Consider the following 19,772-nt stretch of genomic DNA (forward strand, 5'->3'; position numbering starts at 1 on the left):
GCAAATACTGGAAATGCTCTCCGGTAATTTTAAACCTAATGATTCCTCGGTTAAGTTAAATATTTATGTGGCAACAGTAGTTAAACAGTTCAGTTTTTACGAAATATTAATTGTGGCGTAGCAGATGGCATTTCTTTCCCAGATGGACCTCAGCCCTCCAAGGAGGCGCAATTGAAATAGCTTGGCTCTTAAGAAGGTGAAGGTGAAGAATTATGAAAAAATAATGTCTAAAATAAAAATAACTGAACAGACTCTGCCAGAAACCATTTACTTGATACTTAAGTTTAAACTTTATGTAAGGCAGTTCCTGGAGCTAAAAATATTTATTCATAGAATCTTAAAGCACAGAAGGAGGCCATTCGTCCCATTGGCCTAGAAATTCAGTGGGCTGCGCCACCCGTTAGCGCCTTAAGAGGGCGCTAAGTGGGTCGGAAGCCGCTAAGTGGGTCGGAAGCCACTGGCCACGCCTCCCGCTAAATTCAGCGGGATGCTAATGGTGGTGCTAGCCGTTAGCGCTGCGCCGCTACCGATGACGTAATCGGTGTGCGCAGCGCCCTGCCCACGCCCTGGCCGCGATATTAGGAAGCGCCCCCTGAATTACCGCCGGACGCTATGTGCGACCGGTTCAGGGGGGCCTTCCTGCGGCGGTAGAGGCGCAAATTAAAGGAGAGGTGCGGGGCGGACATTTTTGTTGCTGGCCGCCTGCCGGCACCTCTCCGCGCTGCCGTCCCCGGCCTCCTGATCCTCGCCCCCCCCCCCCCCCGACCCCCGAGGAGTGCCGGCTGCGTACCAAGAGCCCGGCACTTCTCCTCGGTGCCGGGCTCTTTTGCCGGCACTCGTGATCCTCGGGGGCCCAGCTGGGCCCCAGATCACGCAGAACAAGGCCCCTCCCCTTTAAGTAGGGGAGGAAGGCCTGCAGTACCGCAGCGCGACATGCCGCAGCATGTGGCGCTGCGGCACGTTGCGCTACGATATTCAGTTGCAGCGCCCCAAGAGGGATGCGGGGCGCCTCTAGTAGCGCCGCGCTTCCCTCTGGGGCGCTCCAACTCAATTTCTGGCAGGCGGCCGCGAATGCTTCCAGGGCGCTACTGGCGAGGCTGGCGCCCCAAACGGGGCTATAGTGAATTTCTAGGCCATTGTGTCTGTGCCGACTCTTTGAAAAAGCTATCCAATTAGTCCCACTTCCCTGCTCTTTCCCCATAGCCCTGTAAACTTTTCCTTAAATCTGAGAATGGATTGCTTTGGAGGGTGGCTTTGAAGATGTATGCTGTGCTAACAGTTTGAATAACTACTAGAATCTAAATATCAAAGACAAACTGGATAAAGATATAAGTTATAATGTACAGGCTCTTTATAAATACCTTGAGCTAATGTTTACAAATTTAATTCGAACTGAATTAATTTCAAGTTAGCAACATAAGTCTTGCACGGGCAAGCACCATAGATTTATATATAGGAATAATGGCCACAATAATACGTTCCACCCCTTTCCCTTTCTCTTCCCCAGGTGGGACAGGCGGAGTGTATCAGAAGTGCACTTCAGTCAAGACCACCATATGCTTAAATTTGGAGAGCCAAGCCATTAGCACGGCCTGGTTGAGCCCCGGTGCACAGGGAAATAGGGGAAGGGGACACAGCTGCAGCTGAAGTCCTAAGAGGAATGGGAACCCCTTGGCCGTTCTGAGGGTAAGTTGAGGCAAGAGGGCAAGAATACCCTCTACCACCTCATTTCTATGGGTACGCTGGTTATATGCTTATTGCAGCCACGGACACCGTTCTCAAGGGCACCCATTTGTGGAAGACTTGGAAATGCAGAGGCAACATCAAGATCATGGAGACCTGACATAATGGATCTCCGCCCCTTTTTCCTTTCCATAGCACCTACGAAATGAATATTCCCCAAGTACTACAGTAAAAAATAATGGGGCCACTGTATTAAAGAGTAGTAGGATTTAGGTTGACACCTGAGATTTCTATAAAAGTGAATTTCCTTTCAAGGTAGCAAGAAGTGACTACCCTTTTGTGTAGTAAGAGTTGGTAACATTGTAGAAGGGAGTGTCAAATCATTACAGTCAACAGGGAAACCTCCTTTGGTTGAATTTGATAAGGTTGCTGCCTGCTGTCTTGCTGGCTGGCAGTGTAACATGGGAGACCTTACATGGGGAAGAAAACATAAATAAAATGGAGCATAAAATAAACACGCATTGTGCCTACTTGACTCTCACAGCTGAAGTTTAAAGTTCCTATGAAAGCATTTCAGTTCAACAAATGCCAAGGATAGGGTGAGAGAAGGGTACCTTTTATAACATGACCTTACCTGAGAAGGCAAGCGTATATCTTCAGATATTTATAAACAAGTCAACCCTATGAAACGTGTAAAGAAAGCTACTTGCCGGAAAGCTGCTTGCATGGCATGTACGCTGACGACACCCAGCTCTACCTCTCTCGACCCCTCCACTGTATCTAAATTGTCTGACTGCTTGTCCAACATCCAGGACTGGATGAGCAAAATTTCCTCCAACTAAATATTAGGAAAACTGAAGCCATTGTCTTCGGTCCCCGCCACAAACTCCGTTCCCTAGCCACCGACTCCGTCCCTCTCCCTGGCAACTGTCTGAGGTTGAACCAGACTGTTCGCAACCTTGGTGTCATATTTGACCCCGAGATGAGCTTCCGACCACACATCCGTGGCATCATTAAGACCGACTATTTCCACCTCCGTAACATCGCCTGACTCCGCTTGCCTCAGCTCATCTGCTGCTGAAACCACCATTCATGCCTTTGTTACCTCTAGACCAACACACTCCTTGCCGGCCTCCCATGTTCTACCCTATGTAAACTTGAGGTCATCCAAAACTCTGCTGCTCATGTTCTAACTCGCACCAAGTCCCGTTCACTCATCACCCAGTCCTCACTGACCTACATTGGCTCCTGGTTAAGCAACCCCTCGATTTTAAAATTCTCATCCTTTTTTTCAAATCCCTCCATGGCCTCGTCTCTCACTATCTCTCTAATCTCCTCCAGCCCCACAACCCTCCGAGATATCTGCGCTCCTCTAATTCTGACTTTTTGAGAAACCCTAATTTCAATCGTTCCACCATTCAATCGCTCCAGCCTTCAGCTGCCAAAGGCCCTAATCTCTCCACTCTCTTTCCTCCTTTAAGACGCTCCTTAAAACCTACATCTTTGATCAAGCTTTTGGTCATCTGCCCTAATATCTCCTTATGTGGCTCGATGTCAGATTTTGTTTTATAACACTCCTGTGAAGCGCATTGGTACATTTTACTACGTTAAAGGCTCTACATCAATACAATTTGTTGTAGTGATCTACAGTTTCATCCACCAGTCCAGATCTCTTGGCAATTGCTAGATTTGGAGAAGAATCTTCTGAGTTATGAGCAGAAGCAAAAAATCTGGAGTATGACTATCTTTATGGTTATTATTGGAAACATTGGCAGATGGTACAATCGGAACAAAAGACCTCGCCACTAAATCTATATTGTATCCAGAAAAATCACAGCCTCAACACCAAGTCCAGTAAATAATCTGTCCTACTTCCCTAATAGTATGGATATTCCAAGGCAGGATGTCTTTGAGGAGGGCCTGTGAGCTTTGATTAAAAGCACAACCTTTGCGAAATATGCAGATCAGGCATCTTTGATTTATTTAATAACTTAATATGGGTGTTGACTGTTTAGAACTGAACCAAACAGGTCCCGTGGTTGCTGAAAGGTTTGTTTCTCTACTTAAGGCAGAATTGAAATGATCAGGTAGCTGCTTTTATGGTTGTATTTTCACACCAACCTTGAGTTAATTCTGGTTTAGTTATTGTACCTTGTGAGAAGGAAACAGACAGACAATGTTTCACTTGTCACATTTCTCTAAGAACAGCTGTAGATATTGTAAAAAATACACTTGAAGAACTTTCTTTAAAGCATTTTTCCCCTGAAAAATGAAAACTCAGGAATAATTGTAAAAAGGAAATAAATACCACTATGAAATGTGTGTTAGCAAAAATTGATTACCTAGGTGTCAAAGTGACAAAATTCCATATCCGAATATCTTGCTGCATGAAGGACACGCCATTCGCTGTGTATTTTAAGCAGCTTCAGTAAGAAGAGTTAAAGTATTTTATCGCATATAATCTGGCAGGAAACAATTCATTACAATTACATTCAGGCACATTCATTATGCAGCTCTTAAAACTTTCTCACCTTTGTTTCTGGGCAATAAATAAATGAAACTACAGATTTTTGTAGCTGTGCTCAGAATGTCCCTTAAAATGCATTTCACCTACCACTGGACTATTCTTGTTTTGTTTTAGTTTAATACATACAAGAGATTCAATTTTAAAGTGGTAAAGTTGGGATAGACCAAAGGCTGCCCTGTGTGCAGTGACTACAGTAAAACCTTTTGAAATGATAATGAATGTAATGTTTGACAATAGATGCATTATCATATTTAACAACTGGAATAGGACAGCTGAATTTTCTGTTTGTTTAAATTTAAAAGTACAATCATTTTACAACTGCAACCACTGTGGTACAATATTTGCATATATTTGACCAAGAGTATGACACAGTTGAAATATTACAATATTGTGCAGAATTTTGTGTCACTATTTTTCCTTCCTCCTTTACCCCCACCAGTTTTCTCTACTCCTTTCCTCCTCCTCCTCTCCCTCTCCTGAAAAGATTGACCTGCTAGGGTAATGTCATGTTCCTGTTAGAATTTCTGAAAAATATTATATGTGTTTGCTAATCATCATCGTGTCCATTTTGTTTAAAGAAGAATAGTTATCCAAGCAACTGCAGTGTGATTAATACACCAGCCAGTATTGGGTATGTTATAAAGCATTAGAAAGAAGGATAGTGGTTAATTGTATTAAATGATTAATGCAGATTTTCTTTAGTTATGTTTTGGTCCTTTGGTTTGGTTCTTTGAGAGGTTTATCAGGACTTGTTACATATGAGGGTAAAGATATGACAATGAATTAAATAGATTTGCATCAGTTTTCACTTCTGAAGGCTCTGCTACGGTCCCAGTAGTTCAGACCTAAATTTCTTTAATAGAATTTACTGCTACAATTAAGCTGTTTAAATCTGATAGGACAGTTGGACCCGATTCAATTTCCCTAGAGTCCCACAAGAAATGGGGGATGATTTATTTGAGCTATTGGCTCGCGGATTCAGTGAGTTTGATGTCTGTTGCAGGGAAGCTGTTGGAAAGCATTATGTGGGAAGTGATTTATGATCAGATGGAGAGTACCATAGTTATTATGGATGCTTAGTATGGGTTTGGAAAGCATAGTTCCTACCTTGCTGACCTGATTGATTTCTTTGAGGAAGTGACCAGCATAGTGGATGATGGTGTATGCCTTGATTTCCAGAAAACATTTGATAAATTTCCACATAGGTGGCTATTGGATAAGATTAGATCATATGGAATAATTGGACAGATATGCTAGATAGGTAATTGGTTAAGATCTCATAGGCCGAGGATTGTCATTAATGGGAGTGAATCTGAATGGGGCATGGTTGAGTGGAGCTTCCTAAGGCTCCATGTTTGGGCTGTTGATGCTTATCGTTTTCATTAATGATTTAGATTAGGACATAAATGGAACCATTCTTAAATTCACAGGTGGCACAAATGTGTTCAGAGATGAATAATTTAGACAAAATCAATAGGTTGTAGGGTGATCTGAACCAATTAAGGGAATAGGCCCATTTGTGGCAGAGGCCCTTTAATACAGGCAACACAGTATCATTGTTTTGGGGTTCAGCTTGTTTATACCATGTAAGAGTGCTCATTAAGGGTAATGGATCAAGAAAGCGATCTTGAAGTAATTGTTGACTTCTCAATACAATAATAAGAGACAAGTAAGGTGGCTGTTGGTAAACAACCAAGGTTTTTAGTAGTATAGCTAGTCAAATAGAGTATAATACAAAAAGCAGAGTATACAAGGCTTTAGTATGTCTACACTTGGAATGCTGCTTCCAGTTGTGGCCCCACACCGTCCTTTGGATGAGGTGTTAAACCGTCTGCCTTCTCGGGTGGACGTAAATGATCCCATGGCACTATACAAGGAAAAGCAAGGGATTCTCCCCAGTGTCCTGGCCAATATTTATTCCTCATCCAACATCACTTAGACAGATGATCTGGTTATTATTTCATTGCTGTTTGTGGGACCTTGCTGTCTGCAAATTGGCTGCTGCATTTCCTACACACAAAGTACTTCATTGGCTGTTAAATGCTTTGGGATGAAAGGCACTATATAAATGAAAGTTTTCTCACATAATAAAGGTACAGGTACCTTTCATTTTAACCGGAGGTTAAATGTCCGGAAAGCTCTATCTACCGGCAAAATTCAGGAGCCGTTTCCTATAAGTTTTTTTACTTCTTGTTGCTTTTTTTTTCCAGTCAGGCTCTGCAAGGTCTAGCTTAGCTACAGAGACATAGAAACATAGAAGAAAGGAGCAGGAGTAGGCCATCCGGCCCTTCGAGCCTGCTCCGCCATTCAATGAGATCATGGCTGATCATCCAAATTCAGTACCCTGTCCCTGCCTTCTCCCCATATCCCTTGATCCCTTTAGCCTCAAGAAATATATCCAACTCTTTCTTGAATATATTTAATGAACTGGCCTCCACCGCCCTCTGTGGCAGAGAATTCCACAGGTTCACCACTCTCTGGGTGAAGAAATTCCTCCTCATTTCAGTCCTAAATGGCTTACCCCTTATCCTTAGACTATGACCCCTGGTTCTGGACTCACCGACCATCAGAAACATCCTTCCTGCATCTAGTCTGTCCAGACCTGACAGAATTTTATAGGTTTCGATGAGACCCCCTCTCAATCTTCTGAACTCCAGTGAGTATAAGCCCAATCGACACAATCTCTCCTCATACGTCATTCCTGCTATCCCAGGTATCAGCCTGGTGAACCTTCGCTGCACTCCCTCCATGGCAAGAACGTCCTTCCTCAGGTAAGGTGACCAAAACTGCACACAATACTCAAGGTGTGGTCTCACCAAGGCCCTGTACAACTGTAACAAGACATCCTTGTTCCTGTACTCGAACCCTCTTGCTACGAAGGCCAACATACCACTTGCCTTCTTAACCGCCTGCTGCACCTGCATGCTTACCTTCAGCGACTGGTGCACAATAACACCCAGGTCTCTTTGCACTTCCCCTTCTCCCAATCTATTGCCATTCAAATAATAATCTGCCTTCCTGTTTTTGCCACCAAAGTGGATAACCTCACATTTATCCACATTATAGTGCGGGTGATTCAATTCAGTTTGTAAGGCTCATAATTCAATTTGATGTTCATCTGTAATATATTACGATTATTTTTGTTCTTTCCTTTCTGCCGCCCATGAAGTTTAATAGTGAAGCTCTGAATTCAAGAGTGTTCTGATTAACCTAATTTGCCCTCAGCATTATACTTTAAGGTGGATCCATAATTAATGGTTCTGTGTAAAGCATCTTGTTTTCAGATTTTATCCAATAACACGGTGCAGTAAAGTTCTTTAGAATAATTTTCTTTGGATTCATTTGATTACAATTATTTTGGCATCTACAACTTCCCCAATACAGTACTGTACCTCTTATAGCTTCAAATACCTCTTAAAAAGATTGACAATGTATGTATTTGCTGTGATTCGCCCAGTTGGTGAACAATGAAGTTGTAGTAACGAATATAGGTATTGATTCAGATTCTGATTAATCCATATGGCCGCCTTGCTTTTTTTCCCCTTAATTTTTTTTGAATGCGTGGCTTTGGCTTGAACAATGAAGTAACATGTTCATCAATTGTTATGCCAGAGTTTATAACCTATTCACCTGCTCTCCAGACAAAAGATGGATATATGGTGGCCGGCAACCTTAACAAAAGAGAGACTGCTAATACTTGGGGAAAAAAAAAATAAGTTGCTGCGGCTGATATTGTAACGCTAGCATTATCTACATACAGGAAACTTTTTTTTATCCGGCACGGACGGGACCGATGTGGTGCCGGTTCATCAAAAATTCCAGATAACCGAACGCTATAGTAAAAGATACGGAGCTGAGAGCTCCGTATAAAGCAACAAACCCTGTTGCTTAGCAACAGCTTCAGAACAATGGGCACAAGTTGCAAGCGTCTCTGTAGCATAGTAACAGCTGCAGCCACACCCTTGCACAGCAACAAATGGAGTAAAAAAAGTAATAAAAGCTACCTGAACCTACTCCTGAATTTTGCCGGTTAACTGACATTTCCGGTTATTTAGGTGCCGGTTAATCGAAAGTTTCCTGTACATCAAATGTTTTCTCTTATGTGAATTAATGAATTATGATTTTACAAAATATTGTTGTAAAATGTTATGAATACTGAATAATGCTGTAAAGGAAGTAAAAGCAGAAAATGCTATAAGTTCACAGGTTAGTCAGTAAGTGTTAAGAGAAAAGGCAAGTTATGCCATTTTGGGTGTAATGCTTCATCAGAACTAAAGCATTTTAGTAAGGTTGTAAAAAAAAATAAAGAGAAAGAGTGGGGCGGGGGGGGGGGCTGAGATATTGGAAGATGAGCACATCTACCAATCATAGGGAGGAAGTTAATGGTTTAAAATGACCGAGGAGCTGCTTAATAGAAAACTGTTAGATGATTTTTGGTGCTTTAAAGGAATTATCCAACAAAACCAAAACACAATCTTGTAAGAGTTGCACTTCTTGCCATTTGTATCTGTAATTCCTTTTGAGTCTCTTTAATTTTCTTTTCCATATTACACCTACAAATGATCACCACCACAGACCTCAATGATCATTCAGGCTACAATATAGGGGCAAACCTAGTACTGTGCTAAGCACTGTTAAGGAAAAGGGGAGAGGCTCTAGAGTGAAAGCCTGAGATCCCAAGCTAGGTCCACATGTAATGTACCTTATCTTGAACTCTATTTAATATTCAGAGGAAAGATTCTGCAATGTCCCTTCTCTCATCCCTCTCTTGATTTCTATCTAGCTTATTAATTTTCACAGGAAATATTCTGCAATATTTCTTCTTTTCATTATTCAAACCCAAATTCCAGAAAGCCTGTTTAATGTTGCATTATTTAGTTTTGAACATTTACATTCTACAACGTGACATTTCCAGCAGCTCAGGACCTAACACAGCAAGTTTAATAACCTGTTTATATCTACATCATTAATGCCTCACAATAATTTAAGGACCTTAATAGTGTGGGGTCTTAATGAAGGTTTCTTCATGAAAATAAATTTGTATTTGTCTATCTGCATAATTTAGAACCATAAATGAACCTTCTTAAATGCAGCAATGTTCTTTTAAAGGTAAGGATGTCTAAAACTGCACAATAGTCTAAATATGGCCTTAATCAGTAAGTTATATTGGATTAAATAGCTTAGTTTGACTTACCAAATGCCCTTGAGATCCACCTCATTACCCTTGTTGATAACAGTGTCACTTAGATTGGATACTATTAATGCATAATCAATAATGACACCCTTTTCTACATTTCCTAATGACCACCTAGTACATTGTTTACATTTTACTCTATTTAAACGCTTCCTGCCTTTCCTTAGACGATGTGATCAATTGGTCTGTATATGTTGAAGGCGATCAAGTTGCTTTGTACTCCTTGCATATTGCAATTTTTTTTAATACTTGAGAACCGGGTAGTAAACAATAGATCGAGAACAGCTGCTTATGGGACTGCATAATTGGCTGTTGCCCACATGAAGCTTTTCATCAGCTTTTTATTGTTTAAATTGTCTTCAATCCAGCTAGCTAATTGCAATTAGTTCCATGAACAAAGTATCTTCCTGACATGTAGAACTTTATCAAATGTCATCTGAAGTAGCGCTACTTCTCTTTTTAAATACTTGCTAATCATGTCTTTGTTAGTGATAGTGATAATCACTTAGAGAAGGCAGTTATTTTCCTGTTAAATACTAAATTGTAGTACAGATTGGAATTTGAATTTTAATTGCGCTTAATATAATGAGTAATAAAATTATTAGCATTATCATTAGGGTTATTTCTGTTTGCAAACCTGTTTAAAATGCCTTGTGAGGATCATTTCATGAAGATAATGGCCCATTTTATTCTATTTTGTATAGGAACTTTACATACTTTCATAGGACATGATTTGATATACTTTATACACTACAATTCACATTCGTAATGAAATAAAAACAAAAAATGCTGGAAATACTGAGTAGGTCTGGCAGCACCTGTGGAGAGAGAAACGGTTAATGTTTCGGGTCGATTACCCTTCGTCAGAATGAAGCCCATCGACCTGAAATGTTAACTCTGTTTCTCTCTCCACAGATGTTGCCTGACCGGCTGAGTATTTCCAGCATTTTCTGTTTTTATTTCCGAGTGCCAGCATCCGCAGTATCTTGCTTTTTGTTTCACATTCATAATGGTCCTTTTAAAGGATTCTCATTTTTAAAAGGAACTGCATTTCAGTCATGCAACAAAAATACATAACATTTCCAAAGTTTTTGTTACTTTTAAGCACCTTTTTTTCCATAGGTATAATTTGTAGTATGAACAGTAAAAAGTTGTATTTTCTTAATGTTTTCTTCATACATTGACTGGTTGGAATGGGGTGAGGAAAAATAGAGAAACAAACCAGGCCAATGGGACATGCAGAGAACTTGACTATACTCATCTCCATTTTGTTTTATATTCCAGGAAAACTCATTATTATTCACAATAATTCATCTTGATGAAGCAGATTTATCTGATTCACTCTTGTTTCCTCCACAGTTATTGACCTGCTGTACTGGCATGACATCAAGCAGACCGGGATTGTCTTTGGAAGTGTGCTTCTCCTGTTATTTTCACTGACCCAATTCAGCGTTGTGAGTGTCATAGCCTACCTGGCACTCGCTGCACTCTCCGCTACAATCTGCTTCAGAATTTATAAGTCAGTGTTACAGGCTGTGCAGAAGACCGATGAAGGGCATCCTTTTAAGTAAGTGCGCAGTCCCTACTTTTTCCCCTCAACAATGTTGTAACATGTAACCCTTTTGGTGTGTCAAATGCTAACATTCTCTGCAGAGTTCACAAATTTTAGATCTGAAACTTACAAGGACTCTTATCAGGATATTAACATGAGGACAGTAATACGTGCATTTCTATAATGCCTTTCACATTAAGGAGTCTCAAAGGGTTTCACACACTAGAATTAATTTTTGAAAAACAGCGTTTGCTGTGTAGTGGAAGATGGGCACTAGCACATCTTACAAACAACCACTAATTGCCTGATGACCAGTTAATCTGTTTTACATGATTTTGAGTGAGGACGATAGGACACCCAGAGACCTGCCTATACCTCTGGAATGGACAGACAGAACCTCGGTTTAATATCTCAACTGAAGGACAGCAGTTCTGACCATGCAGCATTCCTTCAGAGCCGCACTGGAGGGGGTGATTTTACCAATGGAGGCGGGACTGCTGCTTGTCGGGTTTTAATCCCACCGACGTCCGGCCAACCCACGCTATTTTCCCTTGATTGAACTTGTTAAGCCTGCCCAGCGGGTTTAACAGGCCAATTAAGGGAAAGCCGGTTACTGGTGACGTCAGCGAGTGACGTTTCATCTGTCAAGAGTTTTTGACAGATGAATTGTCATCGTTTGACAGCTCTGTGAAGCTGTCAAACACTGACAATCTGTCTTCTAAGTTGAGTCTTTACTCAAGAGTCACTTAGAAAGCCTTCGTGAGCAGAAGGCTGCTGCACTTAAGAATGCAGCATCCATTCTGCTTTCTCTGCCGGTGCGATGAGGCAGCTCCGCAGCCTAAAGGGATGAAGCCTGGAGGAAGAAGCAAAGGTAAGTAATCTTATTAAAATACTCTACACTCGCCTCACACGCTTAGCTCTCCACACATGCACCCATCACTCACCTGCACAGCGCACTTTTCGGCCCCTCCGACCCCCGCAGACCCACGGCTCGCCTTGCTGACCCTGGCGAGGTTCAACGCCGTCGGGAAGCTCACACTTTAGGTGGCAAAATAGGGATTTGCCAGAAAGCTGCCTGTTAACTACCTGTTAACAGGCAGTTAATTGGCACTAATCCCCTTCCCACCTCGAGGAGACGGGACCCGACGCGGGTCAGGGACCCGCCTCCTGGGATGATGGCATGGAGGCGGGTTGGGGGCGGGATGGGTACCCGCTCCCAGATTCTGCCATTTTCCCAGCAGTCCGCCTCCCCAGGGCTGGCAAAATCGCCCCTGGAGTGTCAGCAAGCAATCTTCAAATTTCACTTAACTTAGTCACAGACACAGCTTTTCTTGGCATATAATCTGCTGACACTCCAGCATAGTCCAGCAGTATGAAAGGGTTAAGGATACATATACCGATATATGATTAAAGACTATTTGGAACACTATGGGCTCGAATTTCCAAGCCCCTTGGAGGCGGGAGTGGTGGGAAAATTGCAGAATCGGGGGGCACGAACCCATCCCACCCCCAACCTGCCTCCGTGCCAATGTCCCAGGAGGTGGGTATCCGACCTGTGCTGGGAGCCGCCTCCCCAAGACGGGAAGGGGACGGGAAGCTAGTTAACGGGCAGTTTTTTGCCTAATCCCTATTTTTAGCCCTGAAGTGTGGGCTTCCCGACGGCGCCGAACCACGCCAAATTAGCGAGGCGGACCGCCGGTCTGAAGGGGTTGGAGGGGTCGAGATGTCTGTTGTGCAGGTGAGTGATGGGTGCATGTGTGCAGAGGTAAGTGTGTGAGGTAAGTGTAAAGTGTTTTAATAAGTTTTACTTACCTTTACTTTCTCCTGCAGGCTTCCTTCCTTCAGGTCTCGGGAGTCTCTCATCTCATCAGCACAGAAAGCAGAATGGCCGCTGAACTGTCAAAAGCTGCAGCCTCTGCTTTCTGGTCTGGAGAGATCTCTAACTGAGTCTGAGTAGAAGGACTCAAGTTAGAAGACAGATTGTCAGTGTTTGACAGCTTCACAGAGCTGTCAAATGCTGACTTTTCATCTGTCAAAAGCTCTTGACAGATGAAAAGTCAATCACTGATGTCACCAGTAACCAGGTATCCCTTAATTGGCCTGCTGAGCCCGCGGTGGGCTTAACAAGGTCAATCAAGGGAAAATAGCGTGGGTTGGCCACAAGTCGATGGAGGCGGGACTACAACCCAAAAAGTGGGAGTCCCGCCTCCATCACGTCCCCATTGACAAAATCCAGCCCTATATCCCTAGTTCGATTAGTTGATTACTTTTGGGAGCGGGTGTCGGGGAGAAGTTCCAGATTATTCTGCTTTTAGAAGTTTGCTCTGTCTTGAGGTCATATGAGACAATATACAATTGGGTAAAATGTACACAATCTTTTGAAAGATGCTGGTCTGTTGGGCTGAGTGATATTTCAAACCTCAAACTTAATTTCTCATCTCATACTTTATTTCTTGAATGTTTTGAATTCTTTGAAAGATGCTGCAACAGGAGAGAATTTTTGTATTGGCTATGTGAATACATTAGGTGTGATTTTCAACTTATGGCCAGCTCTTTTGCACTAGAAAATGGATGCTCGGCCTCTGAATTTTGGGCGAGGTGTGAAGGTTTCTGAAGGTTCAAAAGCTTGAATATGAATAAACAGGAGAAATAAGCAGAAATTCATGGAAGTTGTGTCCTAAAGCTACTATGATGTGATACTCTTTGCTGGCACAATTCTGAGTACTGAATGCCTGATCTTGGCTAAGCTCACAGAAATCACAGAAATCCCACAGTGCAGATAGAGGCCATTTCGGCCCATCGAGCCTGCACCGACACATATCCCACCCGATCCCCGTAACCCCTACATCAACACATATCCCACCCTATCCCCGTAACCCCACGTATTTAATCCCCCTAACACTAAGGGTCAATTTATCATAGCCAATCAACCTAACCCGCACATCTTTGGACTGTGGGAGGAAACCGGAGCACCCGGAGAAAACCCACACAAACACGGGGAGAATGTGCAAACTCCACACAGTCACCCGAGGCCGGATTCGAACCCGGGTCCCTGGTGCTGTGAGGCAACAGTGCTAACCACTATGCCACCGTGCTGAAGAGAAAGAACAATAAACAGGATCAATTAGTCTAGTTGGGCTGAGCAGAGAGCACCGAGTCCTGGGAGAGCAAATTGTTGCCTCACCCTTTTGCTTGGGGACTAGTCAGTTGTGGTTAGGCTGCATGTGGAAGAGATGGGGGAGAAAACAAATGGTGTGAAATATGTACCTTTTGAAGATTGGTGGTAGAAGAAATAATATTGCTGTAATTACTTTAATGTAAAATTACATGAATCATAATTTCAGACTTTTGAATTGAAATTTTTTACTGTACCTAATCTTGTGCATGATACATAAACATTAATTTAATTTATATAACCATATAAATGGTCACCTGCTGATGCAGGAAATTGCTGCTTTGATGTGTTACAAAATGGAGTAGGTAATGGTGACACCGGGGCTTAAAGGGTTTAATTATGAGGACAGGTTGCATAAACATGGCTTGTATTCCCTTGAGTCTATTGGCAAAGCACCTCACCCCCACCCCCAATCAAAGTTTTTTTTTGTTTAAATTAAGATTTTTTTTTGTATTGGCAGAGCTTACTTGGATATGGACACTGCCCTCTCTGAAGAGCAGATTCAAAAGTATGCCGATTCTGCGCTGGTGTATGTAAACAGTACTGTCAAAGAGCTGCGACGACTGTTTCTTGTGCAGGACCTTGTGGATTCTCTGAAAGTAAGAACATCCAAGTTATTTCATTTTATGGCTTAAATGAGAAGGGCTAGTAATTGAATTTTCCTTTAAGTTTTACAGCGTTAAGAGGCTTAATACTGCCTCCCTTTGCCATCATGAAGCTGCTTTTTTGTCTCTTGCCATGAACTTTACAAGCCTTTTTTCATGGTCTGGTTCTTCTATATTCATCTGCTTTGTAACTCACTGTATCATCCTGAAACTATCCCACGAAGCAGCACAAACCAGTCTCTGTTGTCACTGTAGGTCTCAGCCAGCTGAGTTTATCCCACAGTGTGCCAGTCAGGTATAACTATTTCCATCAAGTCTATAGCCTCTCCTGTGGGAATCATATTTTCTTTTCATTTTCAGAAGTGCTCCCATCGTGCAAGTGGCACCGTTCAGCTAGCATAGCACAGATGTTTGTACACAATTCTTTTATTGCAGAAAGACCATTTCAGAAATAAAACCCTTTAACCAAGTGGAGTGTAGAGAATATTTGAATATTTAAACAAATGTATTGATTTTTTTTCTAATCTAAGCTTTTTAAGGATGTACATAAACTTCATTACATTATTCCAAAATTCAGTAAAGAAAGAACTGCATTTCCCTGCATTGCAACAGTGACTACACTTCAAAAAAGAACTTCATTGGCTGTAAAGTATCAGTTACATGCAGGTTTGTACCTGTGTTTCAGGTTCCACCTCCGTAACATCGCCCATCTCCGCCCTTGCCTCAGCTCATCCGCTGCTGAAACCCTCATCCATGCCTTTGTTATCTTTAGACTTGACTATTCCAACGCACTCCTGGCTGGCCTCCCACATTCTACCCTATATGAACTTGAGGTCATCCAAAACTCGGCTGCCCGTGTCCTAACTTGCACCAAGTCCCGTTCATCCATCACCCCTGTGCTCGCTGACCTACATTGGCACCCGGTTAAGCAACGCCTTGATTTCAAAATTCTCATCCTTGTTTTCAATCCCTCCATGGCCTCGCCCCTCCCTATCTCTGTAATCTCCTTCAGCCCCACAACCCTCAAGATATTTGCACTCCTCTAATTCTGCCCTCTTGAGCATCCTGATTATAATCGCTCAACCATTGGTGGCCGTGCCTTCTGTTGCCTAGGCCCCAAGCTCTGGAATTCCCTCCCTAAACCTCTCCGCCCCGCTACCCCTCTTTCCTCCTTGAAGACACTCCTTAAAACCTACCTCTGTCCTAATTTCTCCTTATGTGGCTCGGTGTCAAATTTTTTGTCTTTTAATACTCCTGTGAAGTGCCTTGGGACGTTTTACTACGTCAAAGGCGCTATATAAATACAAGTTGTTGTTGTTTGGGAATATGGCATTATTAACACACCAGTCTTATATGTGCTTCTATTCTCGCCATTTCTCCTTTCACCCCCTAACACTAAAATGAATGTAGGCAAAATAAAAAAAGATGGGATGAGCCTTTACATTAAGTTTCGGTTTGATCTTGTACTCCCTGAGAACTTGCCCAGACGTTTGAGAATTTCACTTCATGGTCAACGTTCCCCCATTCTACTGCATCTACTCTGAATGCTAATCCAAGGGCTCGTATCGCTGGGTGGGCTAACCGCTTGTAGGAGATTGTGAGCAACATAAATTTCTCATTCTACCATTTTCTCTTCTTTAAACTGATTATCTCATGAACATGCCACATACATTCAGGGAATTACACAGGATTTTGATCAGTTTCTATAGTTCAGTCTCAACTTTAGCAAGTACCGGGATTCTGTAAAATGACTGGCACATCTAGCTCTTGAAATTGATTGGGATATCACCATGGAGCAATCTCACTATCCAGGAATTTCTGTTTTTGTTGTATTTCACTCAGGTATGCATATTTTCATTCACTCTTGACTGGCACCAGCAGCTTTCTGTTTTCAGCATGTTGTCTGGCAATGCCCTGTGCCTTCAGCTGATCTACATTTGCTTTCCTATTTGGCTGGTTCCTATGTACCACCTGTTACTTTTGAACCGCTTTGCTCTGTCTTGCCTGTTGTACTGCCTTCTCAAGTGTAAGGTCAGGACTGAGCCTAAGGCTGTAGATCTTGCATAATCTGGTCACAAATCATTTTATCATGCAGTGCACCATATTTGCAGTGCTCCGTTAAAGTGCATAGGATTATGATGAAACTGTATACAAATACCACTTCTTGTTATCTTCAATTAAATTTTGTTATCTTGCATATTGCATCTCTGCTTACCACAAAATGCCTCTCCAAACTATTCACAATTGTTTTGTAGTCCTGTTTCTCTCCTTCTGTCAGTTTAAAGGAACAGAGAATATATTTTGCTGCTTTCCTCCATCAATGAACAGACCTTAATTTCCTTACCCTTTTCACATAACTGGTAGCTTTTTTGTACTATTCAAATGTTTGAATAAATTTAGCTGACTCTCAGGTTATTTTCCAAAGTACTTAATTGAAATGTTGCCATTTTTCGTGCTCTCTATTTCTGTTGCCTTTTCTTAACCAGGAGTAGCCATCACAGTACACTTTTTTTTTGGTCTCCAACACATAGGACTGGATTTTCATTGAGGAGGCGGGACTACAACTTTTGGGGTTGTAGTCCTGCCTTCCATCGAGTTCTAGCCAACCCACACGATTTAGACTTGATTGACCTTGTTAAGCCCACCCAGTGGGCTCAGCAGGCCAATTAAGGGCCACCCGGCAACAGGTGACTTCACAGATTGAAATTTCATCTGTCAAGACCTTTTGACAGATGAAATATCAGTGTTTGACAGCTGTTTGAAGCTGTCAAACACTGACAATCTGTACTCTAAGTTAATTTCGTCCTCTCAGGATGAAAAGAGTATATATAAACAATGCGAATGTATATTTATACACTCAGGGATATACCTGTTTATACACTGTATGAATAGAACTGCGTTTATGTGTTCAACCATAAATGTATTTTGATGCTTTGGCAACATAAGATGTACCTTATCATGCCAATAAAGCGATTTGAATTTGAATTTGAATTTGATTTAGAGATCTCTCCGGAACAGAAAGCAGAGGCTGCAGATTTTGACAGCTGGCGGCCATTCTGCTTTCTGTGCCGGTGAGATGAGGGATTCCCGAGACCTGAAGGAAGGAAGGCTGTAAAGGTAAGTAAAGGTTAGTAGACCTACTTTAAACACTTTACACAGACCAAAGACACTTACCTCTGCACTCATGCACCCATCACTCACCTGAACACCGGACATCTCGACCCCTCCAAGCCCTTCATCCTGACGGCCCGCTTCGCTAACTTGGCGTGGTTTGGCGCCGTCGGGAATCCCACATTTCAACAATGAAAATAGGGATTAGGCTAAAAACTGCCTGTTAACTACCTGTTAACAGGCAGTTAATTGGCACTAATCCCCTTCCCGCCTCGGAGAGGTGGGTCCCAGTGCGGGGCGGGTACCCGCCTCCTTTGAAACTGGCATGGGGGCGGGATGGGGTTGGGACCCCCGATTTCGGGATTTTAAACCCCCAACACGCCTCCAATCCCGACTCCACCGCCCAATGAAAATCCAGCCCTATACTCTTATTATTCATGCCCACCACTAACGATCCACTTCCATAGATGAACCAAAACTTGATCTTACCCATAAAGTTATCTGGCATCGTGTGCCCTGGTCGAACAATGAAGCCCTTATTGTTACAGGATGGTACCTGTGAATCCCATTATGTCTTTTATGTCACTTCATGGACAGATAATACCAGTTATGTCAGACACTTTTCATAACCGTCTAAGTCGACTTATTCACGAATAGTTAGTAGTATATTTGAAACTATCCAATACAGAAATCTGAAGTCCGTTCACAGTGAGTTAAACTGACAAACCAGTCAGATGAGGTGGTGAAATTTCCTGTGGGGGCGTATTTGGGAAGTTACGGCGAAAATTCAGTAAAAATGGGCGTAAACAAACAGAAATCAGCGTACACAACCGGGGCCTGAGGAAATTGTGAACTCGCACCATTTACTCCTTTTTTAGTATGAAAATTAAAGTTTCAAGCTATCTAATTATCATTAGCCAGAGTACGTTTAAGAACATGCAACTGTGGCAGCATTTCAACTTTTAATATAACTTATACTGATGCTATAAAAATGCATCAGTGAGGATAAATTAAAAAATCACACTCAATATAGCAATAACGCACCAGAAAAGTGACCGTTTCCTGCTGCGCCTAAAATTCTGAGCTTAATTTTACACACGTTTTGAACCAGTGAAATTGCAAAATATTCACCAGACAAAGCTGAACCGTCAATAATAAAACATGCTGGTTATTTATACTTGTAAAACTCTTCTTTTTAAAAAAAAAAAAAAAAAAAACAGGCCCTGCATTGAAGGCCAGTCTGTAAGACAGAGATAATCTACTTGAACAATGTCGACTGTTTTTCATACCCTTTATACACAAACACATGACAATGACAGACTGCAGTGTTTGATATGCACTGTCTGTGTTTGGGTCATTTCGCACATCCCATGACAGATGGTTCAAAGCATCTTTAATTCAATTGAGCCTCTATGGATCAGAACAGAAGCCTCTTTGATTGTACCACGAGAAATAATTACTATAATCCATTTACCCTTAATGACTTTGCAATCAAATTATTTACAGTTAAGAATTTCTTTTTACTTTATTTCCATTAGAGTTTCTGTAAACATCTTACCTTTTAAATGAAAGCATCACTTGCATTGTGATATTTTAAAACTAATTTAAGCCGACACAGGAAAACAAGGAAATAAGAAATAATGTCCAAATATTCCATCTTTTTCTCTTTTTTGCTTTTTTATAAAAGCACACCAGAGCATATTAGGAGGGATGGCCAAAAGCCAGGTCCAAGAGTAGGTTTCAAGGACGATCTTAAAGGAGGAGAGAGAGAAGCAGAGGGGTTTAGGCATACAATTCCAGGGTGGCTGAAAGCACAGCTGCCAATAGTGGGGCAAAAAAAGAGGGGACGCAGAAGAGGCTTGAGACATGATAACTTGGGTGGGGAATTTGTAGGCTGGTGGAGGTTGCAGTGATTGGAAGAGGTG

General features: G+C 42.1%; 1 protein-coding gene across 6 annotated transcripts in view; it reads left to right on the top strand.

Annotated features, from left to right (window-relative positions):
- The window catches only part of rtn1a (reticulon 1a), a 250,513-nt gene that overhangs the window by 215,790 nt on the left and 14,951 nt on the right, over positions 1 to 19,772 (top strand). For all 6 annotated transcript variants that reach the window (XM_086002875.1, XM_086002876.1, XM_086002878.1 and 3 more), the window contains 2 exons: positions 10,764 to 10,971; positions 14,592 to 14,730. In XM_086002875.1, the coding sequence (XP_085859001.1) occupies positions 10,764 to 10,971; positions 14,592 to 14,730 (347 nt within the window). The remainder of the gene's footprint in view (positions 1 to 10,763; positions 10,972 to 14,591; positions 14,731 to 19,772) is intronic.

The sequence above is a fragment of the Somniosus microcephalus genome, chromosome 12 (genome assembly GCF_052327205.1).
Source record: "Somniosus microcephalus isolate GS21.2 chromosome 12, FLI_Smic_1.0, whole genome shotgun sequence".
Classification (NCBI taxonomy): Eukaryota; Metazoa; Chordata; class Chondrichthyes; order Squaliformes; family Somniosidae; genus Somniosus; species Somniosus microcephalus.